This window comes from Oenanthe melanoleuca, chromosome 25 (genome assembly GCF_029582105.1).
Source record: "Oenanthe melanoleuca isolate GR-GAL-2019-014 chromosome 25, OMel1.0, whole genome shotgun sequence".
Classification (NCBI taxonomy): domain Eukaryota; kingdom Metazoa; phylum Chordata; class Aves; order Passeriformes; family Muscicapidae; genus Oenanthe; species Oenanthe melanoleuca.
The window spans coordinates 4094203-4109579 of record NC_079358.1 but is presented as its reverse complement, the minus strand read 5'-3'; the positions used below and the strand labels follow the sequence as shown (position 1 = coordinate 4109579).

General features: G+C 42.6%; 2 protein-coding genes across 3 annotated transcripts; one reads left to right on the top strand and one right to left on the bottom strand.

Moving 5' to 3' along the window:
- Positions 1 to 239: 239 nt before the first annotated feature.
- LOC130262722 (zinc finger protein 345-like) lies at positions 240 to 6421 on the bottom strand. Of its 2 annotated transcripts, none has more exons than XM_056510132.1 (4): positions 6237 to 6421; positions 4559 to 4688; positions 3803 to 3877; positions 240 to 2806 (listed from the first exon to the last, which is right to left on the bottom strand). In XM_056510132.1, exons 2-4 carry the CDS (start codon positions 4590 to 4592, stop codon positions 852 to 854), a joined length of 2064 nt encoding a protein of 687 aa, XP_056366107.1. In that variant the 5' UTR covers positions 4593 to 4688; positions 6237 to 6421; the 3' UTR covers positions 240 to 851. The 2 variants fall into 2 exon arrangements, with proteins under 2 accessions (XP_056366107.1, XP_056366106.1); XM_056510131.1 differs by lacking the exon at positions 6237 to 6421 and adding an exon at positions 5489 to 6216.
- An 85-nt stretch (positions 6422 to 6506) lies between these two features.
- LOC130262711 (zinc finger protein 420-like) lies at positions 6507 to 14892 on the top strand. Its single transcript, XM_056510090.1, has 3 exons — positions 6507 to 6627; positions 7982 to 8085; positions 11767 to 14892. Exons 2-3 carry the CDS (start codon positions 7998 to 8000, stop codon positions 14382 to 14384), a joined length of 2706 nt encoding a protein of 901 aa, XP_056366065.1. The 5' UTR covers positions 6507 to 6627; positions 7982 to 7997; the 3' UTR covers positions 14385 to 14892.
- The last annotated feature ends 485 nt before the right edge of the window (positions 14893 to 15377 follow it).

Genomic DNA, 15377 nt, shown 5'->3' with positions numbered 1-15377 from the left:
TTCCAAGATTTCCCATAATTTTTTCACATTCCTGGATTAAAAAAAAAAAATTCATTTCCAACTTTCACTTTTATTTTTTTCTGGAATATTTTCCCATTTTTTCCTTCTTTTTTCCAAATTCACATTTTTTAATTTTTCCTCATTTTTCCCTCCCTCATTCCCAATTTTTTCCACCCCCTCCTCCACTCCAGAAAATCCCAAATTTTTCCCTCCCCACCCCAAAAAACAAATCCATAAAAAAATTATTAAAAATATCCCAAAAAATTCACCACGAACACGAATGGAAAATTCGAGAAGGACAAAAATGAAAATTCCCAAAATTCCACAGAATTCCCGGCGCCGGTGTCGGATTTTGGGGTCGACCAATCCCAGTTGGGCACTGGGAGCGCTGGGAATGCCGAGAACTCACCGGAACCATGGAATGATGGGAATTAATCATTTCCCCACTTAATTAATGAATGAATCCATCCCTAATTAATTAGAGATCGTTAACTGGGCAGCAAATTGAATGGGATCAAGCCAATGTTGGGTCTTTGGCCTTGGCCAATCCCAGTTGGGCACTGGGAGCGCTGGGAATGCCGGGAACTCACCAGATCCATGGAATGATGGGAATTCATCATTTCCCCACTTAATTAATGAATGAATCCACCCCTAATTAATTAGAGCTCGTTAACTGGGCAACAAATTGAATGGGAATCAATGGAGACCAAACCCGAATTTGGGTTTTGGTGTTGGCCAATCCCAGTTGGGCACTGGGAGCGCTGGGAATGCCGGGAACTCACCGGAACCACGGAATGCTTCTCATCACTTAATTACCAAACCAACCCAACCCTAATTAACCAACGCTCTCCCTAATTACCCACCGACCCCGCCGGAAAACCCGGGAACGCCCGGCCCGGCAGCGCCAACGCCCAGGGCAGCTCCAACGCCGCCGGCACCGCCGAGGAACCCGGGAACGCCGGGAAAGCCAAACCTCCGGGCGCCGCCAACGCCGCCGAGGACGAGGAGGGCGGGGAGGCGACGCCGGCGCCGGCGCCGGCGCGAGCGGCCTTGTCGCCGGCGTGGGTGCGCTGGTGCCGGTTGAGGTGGGAGCTGCGGCTGAAGCACTTGCCGCACTCCTGGCACTTGTAGGGCTTCTCGCCGGTGTGCACGCGGCGGTGGATGGTGAGCTCGGAGCGCTGGATGAAGCTCTTGCCGCACTCCTGGCACTGGAAGGGTTTCTCGCCCAGGTGGATGCGCTGGTGCTTGATGAGGTTGGAGGAGACGCTGAAGCGCTTGCCGCACTCGCGGCACTCGTAGGGTTTCTCTCCGGTGTGCATCCGGCGGTGCTTGGTGAGGTCGGATTTTTGGATGAAGCCCTTGCCGCACTCGGGGCACTTGTAGGGTTTCTCTCCCAGGTGCGTCCGTTGGTGCTTGATGAGGTTGGAGCGGACGCCGAAGCTCTTGCCGCACTCGGCGCACTTGTACGGCTTCTCCCCCGTGTGCATGCGCCGGTGCTTGGCCAGCGCCGAGTTCTGCCCGAAGCTCTTCCCGCACTCCGGGCACGCGAACGGCTTCTCCCCGGTCTGAGTCCCTTGATCCTTCAAACTCGACCCCAAATCCAAATCTTTGCCGCACTCCCCGCACTTCTCCTCCTCCTCCTCCTCCCCCCACGCCAAACCGCAATCCTCCAAAATCCGGCAGCATTTTTGGAAGCTTTTCCCGCCTTTTTTCCCCTCTTTTTTCCCCTCTTTTTTCCCGTTTTTGCCGCACTCCCGGCACGGCTCCCGGTGGATTTTCCGGTGCCGCTCCAAGTGGGAGCTCTGGGAGAAACTCTTGCCGCAGCTGCCGCAGCGGAAAGGTTTTTCCCCCATGTGGATCCGCCGGTGCCGATCCAGGTGGGAACTCCAGGAAAAGCTTTTCCCGCATTCCCGGCACTCGTACGGTTTGCCGGGAGCGTGGCCGCGCCGGTGCTGCTCCAGCGCCGCCGCCGCGCCGAAACTTTTCCCGCATTCCTCACATTTATGCGGTTTTTCCGACGATTCCCGCCGGGTTTTGGGGATTTTGGCGTTTTTGGCGCGTTCCGGCGAGGCCGGGCCGCACTCGGCGCAGCGCCCGCCGCGTTCCGCCAACGCCGCCGCCGCGTGGGTCCGGCGGTGCCGATCCAGGTGGGAACTCCAAGAAAAGCTCTTCCCGCATTCCTGGCACTCGTAGGGTTTCTCACCGGTGTGAATCCGGCGGTGCCGCTCCAGGTGGGAATTCCAGTTGAACCCTTTGCCGCAGTCGCCGCATTTGTAAGGTTTTTCTTCCAGGTGAAGCTTTTGGTGCTTCACCAACGCCGAACTCGCCGGGAAACTCTTCCCGCAGACGCCGCACCGGCACGGCGCCGCGCCGGCGTGGACCCGTCGGTGCTGGATGAACGCCGAGCCCACGCTGAAGGATTTGCCGCAGTCGGGGCATTTGTAGGGATTCTCACCGGAATGCCGCCGGCGGTGCGTCACCAAACTCGAGCTCAGCCGGAAGCTCTTCCCGCACTCCTGGCATTTATGGGCTCGCTCCGCCGCGCCTCGCCGGCGTTTCGGCAGCGCCAGGGCTTTGCCGCAGTCGTGGCACCGGAGGTTCCGCGGCGGGAATTTCTTCAGGCCGGGTTTTTTTTGGGGTTGGGGTTCGGCTCTCGGCGTTTCGGCGGCGCCGGGTTTGGGGTGGTCGGGGCTCAGGGGGGATTTGGGGTTCGGCGTCGGCGGCGCGGCCGAAATTTCGGATTTTTCCAGAGGGTCCCGGGGCGGCTCTTCCTCGTCGTCGTCGCTCGGCGAGGCCGGGACGGCGTCTGGAGGGGGACAAGGAGGGGGCTGGGATGGTTTTTGGGGAATTTTGGGGAATTTTGGGAAATTTTGGGGGAGGATTTTGGCATTTTGGGAAGGTTTTTGGGGTTTTGGGGGTTTTTTGAAGTCCTGGGAGGATTTTGGGGAGGTTTTGGTGATTTGGGGGGAAATTTGGGGGGATTCTAGTTTGGCTTGGCCAACTGGAAGAGCCAAACCCATTCTAAGTTGGATTGGCCAACTGGAAGAGTCCAATCACTCTCTTGGTTTGGCTAATCAACCAAGGTCTTAGTTGCATTGGCCAACTGGAAGAGCCCAACCCTTTCTAGGTTGTGTTGGCCAACTGGAAGAGCCCAACCCATTCTAGGTTGGGTTGGCCAACTGGAAGAACCCAAACCCATTCTAGGTTAGGTTGGCCAACTGGAAGAGTCAAACCCATTCTAGGTTGGATTGGCCAACTGGAAGAGCCCAACCCATTCTAGGTTGAGTTGGCCAACTGGAAGAACCCAATATTGGCCAACTGGAAGATCCAAACCCATTCTAGGTTGGGTTGGCCAACTGGAAGAACCCAATATTGGCCAACTGGAAGAGCCAAACCCACTCACAGTTGAGTTGGCCAACTGGAAGATCCAAACTCATTCTAGGTTGAGTTGGCCAACTGGAAGATCCAAACCCACTCACAGTTGGGTTGGCCAACTGGAAGAACCCAAACCCATTCTAGGTTGGGTTGGCCAGCTGGAAGAGTCCAAACCCGTTCTAGGTTGGGTTGGCCAACTGGAAGAGTCCAAACTCATTCTAATTTGCGTTGGCCAACTGGAAGAGTCCAACCCATTCTAGGTTGAGTTGGCCAACTGGAAGATCCAAACCCATTCTAGGATGGCCAACTGGAAGAGTCCAACCCATTCTAGGTTGGGTTGGCCAACTGGAAGATCCAAACTCATTCTAATTTGCGTTGGCCAACTGGAAGAGCCCAACTTTGCCTTGGCCAAGCCCCGCTGACTCACCGGCGCCCAGGCCCCGTCTCCGGTGCGATTCGGCGAACGCCGTGATCCGCGGCCAGCTGATGGCGATCTCCTCGGCTGCCGGGAAAAACCGGACACGGCTCGGACCCGAAATCCGGCAAAATCCGCCGGAATCGGGGCCGGATCCGTTTTTAATTAAAAATCCCAAATTAATTTGGAACTCAGATAATTAAAAACCCAATTAATTGAAAACCCAATTTATTAAAAACCTAATTAATTGAAAAACCCAAATTAAATAAAAACCAAATTCATCTAAAACCAAAGGAACTTAAAACCCAAATAATTGAAATCAAATTTATTAAAAACCCAATTAATGAAAAAACCCAAATTGAATTAAAAACCAAATTAATTAAAACCAAAGTAAATAAAAATCAAATTAATTTAAAACCAAATTCATTCAAACCCAAAGTTAATAAAAACCTCAAATAATTAAAAACCCAATTAAGTAAAGAACAAATTAAATAAAACTCAAATAATTCAAACCAAATTTATTTAAAATCAAATTCATTAGAAACCGAATAAATTAAAACCCAAATTAATTAAAAAGCAAATTAAATAAAACTCAAATAATTCAAACCAAATTTATTTAAAACCAAATTTATTTAAAACCCAAATAATTCAAATAAAATCCATTTAAAACCATATTAAATAAAACCCAAATTAATTAAAACCCAAATTAATTTTATAATAAATTAATTTAATTTTGGGGGTTAAAAATTTAGGAATTTGGGGTCTCACCCAAGGAAATGACGCTCTCGTAGCTCTCCTGCATCTTTTCCAGGAATTCCGAATTTTTTGGGAATTTTTTTGGGCAAAAAAAATCCCAAATCTTTGGAATTCCAACAGCTCCGGGTCAGATTTTGGGATCCTGAGAGGAAAAAAAATTCCTTAAATTTGGGGTTTGTCCATATTTGGGATTTTTTGTGGGAAATTTTTTTAGGGAATTTTTTTAGGAATTTTTTGGGGAATTTTTTGGGAGGGATTTTTAAACGAATTTTTAAGGGACTTTTTTTTTTTTTTTTTAGGGATTTTTTTTAATGGAATTTTTTTTAGGGAAAATTTTTTTGGGGAAGGATTTTTTTTAGGGATTTTTAAAGGGATTTTTTTAAAGGAATTTTTTAGGGAATTTTTGGGGAAGGAATTTCTTTAGGGAATTTTTTGGGGGGAGGAATTTTTTTTTTTTAAGGGAATTTTTTTAAGGGAAGTTTTTAGGGAATTTTTTGGAGAGGGATTTTTTTATGGAATTTTTTGGGGGGGGATTTTTTTAGGGAATTTTTTTGGGGCAGGGATTTTTTAAAGAATTTTTTTAGGGAATTTTTTGGGAAGTGATTTTTTTAGGGAGTTTTTTTAGGGATTTTTTTTTAATTTTATTTTTTAGGGAATTTTTGGGGGGGAGGGATTTTTTATGGATTTTTTTTATTTTTTAAAAGGAATTTTTTAGAAATTTTTTGTTGGGGAGGGATTTTTTACGGATTTTTTTTTTAGGGATTTTTTTTTTTAGGAATTTTTTTAGGGAATTTTTTGGAGGGAATATTTTAGGGAAGGATTTTTTTTAGGGATTTTTTAAAGGGATTTTTAAAAGGAATTTTTTAGGGAATTTTTAGGGATCAGGAATTCCCACACCCCCCCCCCCCCCCCCAAAATAAAAAAAATAAAAAAAATTCCCACCTTAATTCCCACCCTAATCCCGGTTTTCCAAATTTTGGGAAGGGTTTAAAGAAGGATTTGGGGTTTCCATGGAGAAGAAATCCAGGGGATGAAAGGGTTAAATAAAAAAGGGATTTTTTTTTTTTAAATGGGGAAAGAAGGAAATTAAAAATTTAAAAAATGGGAAAAATGGAGAAAAAAAGGGAATAAAAGGGGGGGGAAATGGGAATTAAAAAGGAAAAAAACCGGAGAAAATGGGAAATAAAAGGGGAAAAAACCGGAGAAAAATGGGAAATAAAACGGGGGAAAAACGGGAATAAAATGAAATAAAAGGAAAAAAAATCGGGAATAAAAGAGGGATAAAATCAGGGGGAAAAAAACGGGAGAAAAATCCTGAAAATCGCGGCGGAAAATGGGGAAAAAATGGGGAAAAACGGGAAAAAATCCGGGAAAAAAAATCGCGATAAAATGGAGTCTCTCAGCCGGGCTACGAGGAGAGGGAAAAATCAGAATAAAAACCACAAAAAACCCGCGAATTTGGGGGATTTTGGGGTAAAAAAAGCGGATCCGGAATGGGGGGGGAAAAAAATCGGGAATTCCAAGGGTTAAAATCCAAGATTTCTGGGAATTTCCTCCCCCTCCCCCCCCTCCCCTTTTTTTTTTTTTTTTTTTTTAATTTTAATTAATTGGATTTTTATTCTCAGGGCGCGGTCAGGTGAGAATTTTTTGGGGTTTTTTTTGGGTTAAAAATCGCGGGTTTTTGAATTACCTGGATGGCGGAGGAAAAGCTGGAAGAGCGAGGGGGGGGGGGGAAAAATAATAAAATTATAAAAAAATGGGAATTTTTGGGGTGGGGGGATGGGGAAAAAAAAAAAAAATGAAATTAAAACGGGGGAGGGGCGGGTGTTGCACGTCGGCTCCGTGATCCCAGGACACACAGGAAGGGGTTGGAGCAAAAGGAAAAAAAAAAAAAAAAAAAAAAAATCAAAAATCCGGGAATTTGGGTAAAAAAAAAATAAAAAAAAAAAAAAAAAAAGGGGGGGGACAGGAAAAAGAAAAGGGGGGGAAGGGAAGGAGCGCGAGATCGAGAAAATCCGGGGGGAGAAAAAAAAGGAGAAAACGGGAAAAAAAAAACCGGGAAAAAAAAATCGGATTTAAGGGTGGGTGGTGGGGGTGGGGGAGGGGAAATTCCCGGTTTGTTTTTTTTTTTGGGAATTGGGGAGGGGGGAGGGGAGGTGGAGCCGCCCCGGCTTTGTCCCCCGCGGGGTGGGGGAGGGGATTTTGGGGGGATTTTGGGAATTTTTGGGGGGGTTTGAGGGGAGGGGATTGGGGGGAGGGGATGGGGGATTTGGGGGAAATGGGGATTTTTGGGGTTAATTCGTGGGGAAAATGGGGATTTTTGGGGTTAATTTATGGAAAAATGGGAATTTTTGTGTGTTTTAATTAATGGAAAAAAAGGGAATTTTTGGTCTTTTTATACCTGGAAAAAATGGGGATTTTTGGGGTTAATTCGTGGGGAAAATGGGGATTTTTGGGGTTGGTTAATGGGAATTTTGGGTGGTTTAATTAATGGAAAAATGGGGATTTTGGGGTGATTTAATTAATGGAAAAAATGGGAAATTTTGGTTTTTTTATACCTGGAAAAAATGGGGATTCTTGGGGTTAATTCCTGGGAAAATGGGAATTTTTGGTGTTAATTAATGGGAATTTTGGGTGGTTTAATTAATGGAAAAATGGGGATTTTTGGGTGGTTTAATTAATGGAAAAATGGGGAATCTTGGGGTTAATTAATGGGAATTTTGGGTGCTTTAATTATTGGAAAAATGGGGATTTTGGGGTGTTTTAATTGATGGAAAAATGGGAATATTTGGTATTTTAATTAACAGAAAAATGGGAATTTTGGGGGTTATTTAATGGAAAAAATGGGAAATTTTTGGGGTTAATTAATGGGAAAAATGGCAATTTTGTTGTGCTTTAATTAATTGGAAAATGGAAATTTGGGGGTGTTTTAATTAACGGAAAAATGGGGATTTTTGGGGTTAATTTATGGGAAAAAATACGAATTTTTGGGGTTAATTAATGGGAATTTTGGGTGCTTTAATTAATGGAAAATTTGGGATTTTGGGGTGTTCAGTTAATGGAAAAAATGGGAATTTGGGGTCTTTTAATTCTTGGGAAAATGGGAATTTTTGGGGTTAATTCATGGGAATGTTGGGGTGCTTTAATTACTGGGAAAATGGGAATTTTTGGGGTTAATTTGCAGAAAAAAATGGGAATTTTGGGGTTAATTTGTAGGGAAAACGAGATTGTTTTGGGTGTTTTAATTAATGGAAAAATGGGAAATTTGGGGTGCATTAGTTTATGGAAAAATGGGAATTTTGGATCATTTAATTCCTGTAAAAATGGGAATTCGGGATCCTTTAATTCCTGGAATTTTTTGGGGCTGGGATTTCCAGGAATTTTTCTGGGATCGAGGTTGGAATTTTGATTTTTATTGTTTTTGGGATTTTCCAGGATCCGGGAACGGGTGATGGATCCGTGGGGGGAGGAGGAGGAGGAGGAGCCCGAGGTGATTTTTGGGGATGAGGAGGAGGAGGAAGATCCCAACGGGATGCAGGGTAAGTTTGGGAAAAGTGGGAAAATCCCAAAAATCCCCAAAGTCCTCAAAATCCCATAAATAAATCCCATAATTTAATCCTATAAATAAATTCCGAAATTAATCCCAAAAATCCCATAAATCAATCCCATAAATAAATCCCATAAATCAATCCCAAAAATAAATCCCATAAATCAATCCCATAAATCAATCCCATAATTCAATCCTATAAATAAATCCCATAAATAAATCCCAAAAATAAATCCTATAAATCAATCCCATAAATCAATCCCAAAAATAAATCCCAAAAGTAAATCCAAAAATAAATCCTAAAAATCCCATAAATCAATCCCAAAAATAAATCCAAAAATAAATCCCAAAAATCCCATAAATCAATCCCATAATTCAATCATTAAATAAATCCCATAAATCAATCCCAAAAATAAATCCCAAAAATCAATCCCATAAATAAATCCCATAAATCAATCCCATTAAAAAATCCCATAAATCAATCCCAAAAATCCCATAAATGAATCCCAAAAATAAATCCCATAATTTAATCCTATAAATAAATTCCGAAATTAATCCCAAAAATCCCATAAATCAATCCCATAAATAAATCCCATAAATCAATCCCATAATTCAATCCTATAAATAAATCCCATAAATAAATCCCAAAAATAAATCCTATAAATCAATCCCATAAATCAATCCCAAAAATAAATCCCAAAAATCAATCCCATAAATAAATCCCATAAATCAATCCCATAAATCAATCCCATTAAAAAATCCCATAAATCAATCCCATAAATCAATCCCAAAAATCCCATAAATGAATCCCAAAAATAAATCCCATAATTCAATCATATAAATAAATCCCAGAATCCCAAAAATAAATCCCAAAAATAAACCAAATAAATCCCATAAATCAATCCCATTAAAAAATCCAGTAAATCCCATAAATCAATCTCATAAATCAATCCCAAAAATAAATCCCGTAAATAAATCCCATAAATAAATCTCATAAATAAATCCCATAAATAAATCCCATAAATCCTAAAAATCCCATAAATCCGTGCCCTCCATCCTGATTGAAATTCCCTTGAAAACCCATGGGAATCCAAATTTTTTTTTTTCCATTCAATCCCAAATTTCCCCTCGTTCCCGATCCCAAAAATCCCAAAAATTAAAATGGGAATTTTTCCGTTCCCGTGAGATTGAGGGGGGAAATTGGGAAAATCCAATTTTGGGATTTTAGTGGGATTGGGTTTTATTGGGATGAGGATTTAGGGGAAAATTGGGGAAAAAAAATGAGTGGAAATCCATAAAAAATGAGAAAAATAATTCACAAAAAAATGGGAAAAAAATACACAAAAAATGGGAAAAATAATTCACAAAAAATGGGAAAAATAATTCACAAAAAATGGGAAAAAAATACACAAAAAAATGGGAAAAATAATTCAAAAATATGGGGGCAATTCCATGAAAATTGAGGAAAGAATTCCATAAAAATGGGGGGAAATCCACAACAAATGGGGGAAAAATCAACAAAAAATTGAGAAAATTCCATAAAAAATGAGGAAAAACCCCACAAAAAATGGAGAAAAATACATTAAAAATTAGGGGGGAAATACATTTAAAAAATGGGGAAATTCTATGAAAAAGGGGGGGAAAAATCCACCAAAAAAATGGGGAAAATGCCACAAAAATTCACAAAAAGTGGGGGGAAAAATTCCATTTAAAATGGGGGAAAAAGCCAGGAAAATGGGAAAATAATCCCACAAAAATGGGGAGAAAAATACACAAAAAATAGGGGGAAAAAATCCACAAAAAATGGGGCAAATGCCAAAAAAAGTGAGTGAAAAAATTCCATTAAAAATGGGGAAAAAAGCCACTAAAATGTGGAAAAAATCTGACAAAAATGGGGGGGAAAATGCACAAAAAATTGGGGGAAAATCTGCAAAAAATGGGGAAAATTCCACAAAATATGGGGGAAAAATAAAAAAAAAAAATTGGAGAAAAATACACAAAAAATGGGAGGGAGAAATCCACAAAAAATGGGGAAAAAGCCCAAAAAAATGGAGAAAATTCCACCAAAAATGGGGAGAAAACGTCCACAAAATATGGAGAAAATTCCACAAAAAAATGGGGAAAAGAATCCACAAAAAATGGGGGGAAATTCACGCAAAATGAGTTGGGAAAATCCAGAAAAAATGGGGAAAATTTATAAAATAAAAACAGGGAGAAAACAACAAAAAATGGGTGGGAAAATACCCAAAAAGTGGGGGGAAATCCACAAAAAAAAGTGAAAAAAATTCTGCAAAAAATGGAGGAAATTCATCAAAAAATAGGGGAGGAATCCATAAAAAATTGAGAAAATGCATCAAAAATGGAGGGGAAATTCCACCAAAAATGGGGGGAAATTCACACAAAATTAGGGAGGAAATCCAGAAAAAATGGGGAAAATCCACAAAAAATATGGGGGCAAAACCCACAAAAAATTGAGGAAATTCCACCAAAAAACTATGGAAAATCCACAAAAATGGGGGGAAAATACACAAAAAATGGGAGGAAAATAGACAAAAAATGGGGAAAAAAGTCCATAAAAATGGAGGGAAAAATCCATAAAAAATGGGGGAAAAATACACAAAAAATGGGGGGAAAACCCATAAAAATGAAGAAAAAAACTCCAGAAAAATGGGGGAAAAGAAATCCCACAAAAATTGGGGAAAAATACCCACAGAAATGGAAAATGCCACAAAAATTGGGAAAAAATTCCCACAGAAATGGAAAATCCCACAAAAATTGGGGAAAATACCCACAAGAATGGAAAATGCCACAAAAATTGGGAAAAAATCACACAAAAATGGAAAATGCCACAAAAAAATGGAAAATCCCACAAAAAATTGGGGAAAAATCACACAAAAATGGAAAATCCCACAAAAATTGGGAAAAATACCCAGAAAAATGGAAAGTCCCAGAAAAATTGGGAAAAATTCCCACAAAAATGGAAAATCCCAGAAAAATGGAAAATCCCACAAAAAATGGGGAAAATACCCAGAAAAATAGAAAATCCCAAAAAAATTGGGAAAAATTCCCACAAAAAATGGGAAAAATTCTGACAAAAAATGGAAAATGCCACAAAAATGGAAAACCCGACAAAAAATGGGGAAAATACCCAGAAAAATAAAAAATCCAAAAAAATTGGGAAAAATTCCCACAAAAAATGGGAAAAATTCTGACAAAAAATGGAAAATGCCACAAAAATGGAAAATCCCACAAAAACTGGGGAAAAATACCCACAAGAATGGAAAATGCCACAAAAGTGGAAAATCCCACGAAAAATTGGGGAAAAATTCCCACAAAAATGGAAAATCCCACAAAAATTGGGAAAAATACCCAGAAAAATGGAAAGTCCCAGAAAAATTGGGAAAAATTCCCACAAAAATTGGGGAAAAATACCCACAAGAATGGAAAATGCCACAAAAATGGAAAATCCCACAAAAATTGGGAAAAATTCCCACAAAAATGGAAAATCCCACAAAAATTGGGAAAAATTCCCACAAAAATGGAGAACCCCACAAAAATGGAAAACCCCACAAAAAATGGGAAAACCCCACGAAATTCCCGATTTTTCCTCCACGAAATTCCCGATTTTTCCCTCCACGAAATTCCCGATTTTTCCTCCTCTCCCAACCCCCAGGAACCCCCGAGTCCGACCCGACCCTCCCGGACTCCGCCGAAATCGTGGAACTGGACCCCGACCCTCCGTCCTTCCCCAATCCCGAATTCCCCGAGCGCGAAACCCTGCGCTGGACCGTGGTCCAGCAGATCGACCCGGGAACGTCGGGAAAAAACGGGAAGAAACCCGCCGGGAGCGCCAAATCGGCGAATTTCTCCAACTTCAAGAGCATCATCGTTCTCCAGAAAAGCTACGAGTGCTCCGAGTGCGGGAAGAGCTTCAGCTGCAGCTCCCATTTTTCCAAACACCGCCGGACGCACACCGGGGAAAAACCTTTCCGGTGTTCCCATTGCGGAAAAAGCTTCAACGTCTCTTCCAATCTTTACCGGCACCAACGCGGCCACGGATCGGCGCCGGATCCGGCGCCGCGGGGTCTCCCCTATCAGTGCCAGGAGTGCGGGAAGAGTTTTCGGCGGAACAAAGAGTTGGCCACGCACCGGCGGCTTCACACCGGGGATTTGCCGTTCCGCTGCGGCGACTGCGGGAAGAGCTTCTCGTGGAGCTCCCATTGGTTGAGGCACCAACGGATTCACACCGGAGAGAAACCCTACGAGTGCCCGGAGTGCGGGAAGAGCTTCTCCAGGAGTTCGCACCTTTACCGGCACCAGCGCGGCCACGCCGGCGGCCGCTCCTACATCTGCACCTACTGCGGGCGCAGTTTCGGCAGCATCCTCCACTTCGAGCGGCACCAGGGCACCCACACCGGCGTCAGGCCTTACAAGTGCTCGCTGTGCCGGAAAAGTTTCGGCGACGCGCCGGCGCTGGTGAAGCACCAACGCATCCACCTGGGCGAGGGCCCGTTCCGGTGCGAGGAGTGCGGCAAAGGGTTCGGCGCCCGCTCGCAGTACGCGCGGCACCGGCGGAGTTTCCACGGCGGCGAGAAGCCGTACCGGTGCGGGGATTGCGGGAAGAGCTTCTCCTGGAGCTCCCACTGGGAGAGGCACCAGAGGATCCACACCGGGGAGAAGCCCTACGAGTGCCACGAGTGCGGGAAGAGTTTCGGCAGGACGTCGCACCTCTACCGGCACCAGCGGACGCACGCCGGCGGCCGGCCCCACGTCTGCGGCGAGTGCGGCAAGAGCTTCAACTCCACGCTCCACTTCCAGAAGCACCAGCGGGCGCACGGAGCCGGCGCGAGGAAAAGCTGCGGAGACGGCGGGGAATCCTCCCCGGAGCCGTCGGCGTTGGCCAAGCGCCGGCGGGTTCATGGGGAGGTCCAAAAAAGTGGGAAGTCTGCGATTGAGTCCCAAAAAAATGGGAAATCTTCCATGGAATCCCAAAAATCCTTCATTGAGACACAAAAAAATGAGGAATCCGCAACTGAATCCCAAAAATCCTTCGTTGAGTCCCAAAAAAATGGGAAATCCGTCATTGGGACACAAAAAAGTGAGGAATCCGCAACTGAATCCCAAAAATCCTTCGTTGAGTCCCAAAAAAATGGGAAATCCTCCATTGGATCCCAAAAATCCTTCGTTGAGTCCCAAAAAAATGGGAAATCCGTCATTGAGACACAAAAAAGTGAGGAATCCGCAATTGAATCCCAAAAATCCTTCGTTGAGTCCCAAAAAAATGGGAAATCCTCCATTGGGTCCCAAAAATCCTTCGTTGAGTCCCAAAAAAATGGGAAATCCGCAGTTGAGTCCCAAAAATTGTTCGTTGAGTCCCAAAAAAATGGGAAATCCATCATTGAGACACAAAAAAATGAGGAATCCGCAACTGAATCCCAAAAATCCTTCATTGAGTCCCAAAAAAATGGGAAATCCTCCATTGGATCCCAAAAATCCTTCGTTGAGTCCCAAAAAAATGGGAAATCCGTTGTTGAGACACAAAAAAATGGGAAATCTGTCATTGAGACACAAAAAATTGGAAAATCCTCCGTTGAGTCCCAAAAAAATGGGAAATCTTCCACTGAATCCCAAAAATTCTTCATTGAGTCCCAAAGAAATGGGAAATCCGTTGTTGAGACACAAAAAATTGGAAAATGCTCCCTTGAATCCCAAAAAAATGGGAAATCTTCCATGGAATCCCAAAAATCCTTCATTGAGTCCCAAAAAAATGGGAAATCTGTCATTGAGACACAAAAAATTGGAAAATGCTCCGTTGAATCCCAAAAAAATGGGAAATCTTCCATGGAATCCCAAAAATCCTTCGTTGAGTCCCAAAAAAATGGGAAATCCGTTGTTGAGACACAAAAAAATGGGAAATCCTCCACTGAGTACCAAAAAAATGGGGAATTATTCGTTGAGTCCCAAAAAATTGGGAAATCATCCGTTGTATCCCAAAAAAATGGGAAATCTTCTGTAGAATCCCAAAAATCCATCGATGAATCCCAAAAAAATGGGAAAGCCTCCATTGAGTACCAAAAAAATGGGGAATTATTCGTTGAGTCCCAAAAAATTGGGAAATCTTCTGGAGAATTCCAAAAATCCTTCAGTGAATCCCAAAAAAATGGGAAATTTTCCATCGAATCCCAGAAATCCTTTGATGAATCCCATGATTCCAGCGGGAATTTTGGGATGGGATCCCAATTCCGGCGGCAGCTCCGGAGTCACGGAGAGGAGGAAATGCCGGAGGGGTGAAAGAAAATTTGGGAATTTTTATTTTTATTTTTTTTTCCCGGAATTCCCGGCCGTAGATTTGGGTAGGGTAGAGTAGGAAAGTAGGGTAGATATGGAAAGCAAAAAAAAAAAATTTAAAAAATGGAATTTCTGTTTTTTTCTGGAAAAATGTGAGTTTTCCCAGAAAAAAAAAAACCAGGATGGAGTCGGAGAAAATCCTGGAATTTTTTTTTTGGGGAGGGTTTGAGGTTGGAAAAATCGGAATTCCGTAATTTATTGTATTTATTCAGCTGGAAGATCCCGAAATCAGGAAAAAAAAAATTAAAAAAAAAAAAATTTGGGAATTGGTCCCAAAATCCTCGTGGATGGAATTTTTTTTTTTTTTTTTTTTTTTTTTTTTTTTTCTGGATGGAAAATGTTGGGGGTGGGAATTCCGGAGGTTTTCCCGGTGTTTTTGGGTTTTTTTTGGGAATTTTTGGAATTTTCTTCTTTGTTTGTAATGTGAATAAAAAATAGATTTAGTGAGGAATCCCTGGAATTTTTCCTTGGAGTCATTCATGAAATGAGGGGGGAAAACTGGGAATAATTCCTGGGAAATTTGGGAATTCTTGGGAGTTTTGGGAATTTTGGGAGCAAATCCTTGGGGGGTTCTTTGGGAATTTTTTTGGTGTTTTGGGAATTTTGGGGGGAAATTTTTGGGAATTCTTTGGGCATTTGGGGGATTTTTTTGGGGCAAATTTTTGGGAATTTTGGGGCAAATCCTTGTGGGTTTCTTTGGGAATTTGGGAAATTTTTTTTTGAGGAAATTTTTGGGAATTCTTTGGGCATTTGGGGGATTTTTAGGGGCAAATCCTTGGAAATTTTAAGGGTAAACCTTTGGGAATTCTTCGGGCATTTTTTTGGGAATTTTTTTGGCATTTTGGGATTTTTTGGGGGCAAATCCTTTGGAATTATAGGTGCAAGTTCCTGGGAATTCTTTGGGCATTTGGGGAATTTTTTGGGGTATTTGGGGAA

Bases quoted from the DNA above. Each gene is read 5' to 3' on its own strand.
- LOC130262722 (XM_056510132.1), bottom strand. From the start codon at position 4,592: ATGCAGGAGAGCTACGAGAGCGTCATTTCCTTGG. The intron at 3,878-4,558 runs GTGAGACCCCAA...TTTTCCCGGCAG, and splicing joins CGAGAGCGTCATTTCCTTGG to CCGAGGAGATCGCCATCAGC. The intron at 2,807-3,802 runs GTGAGTCAGCGG...GTCCCCCTCCAG, and splicing joins GAGACGGGGCCTGGGCGCCG to ACGCCGTCCCGGCCTCGCCG.
- LOC130262711 (XM_056510090.1), top strand. From the start codon at position 7,998: ATGGATCCGTGGGGGGAGGAGGAGGAGGAGGAGCCCGAGGTGATTTTT. The intron at 8,086-11,766 runs GTAAGTTTGGGA...CCCAACCCCCAG, and splicing joins AGATCCCAACGGGATGCAGG to GAACCCCCGAGTCCGACCCG.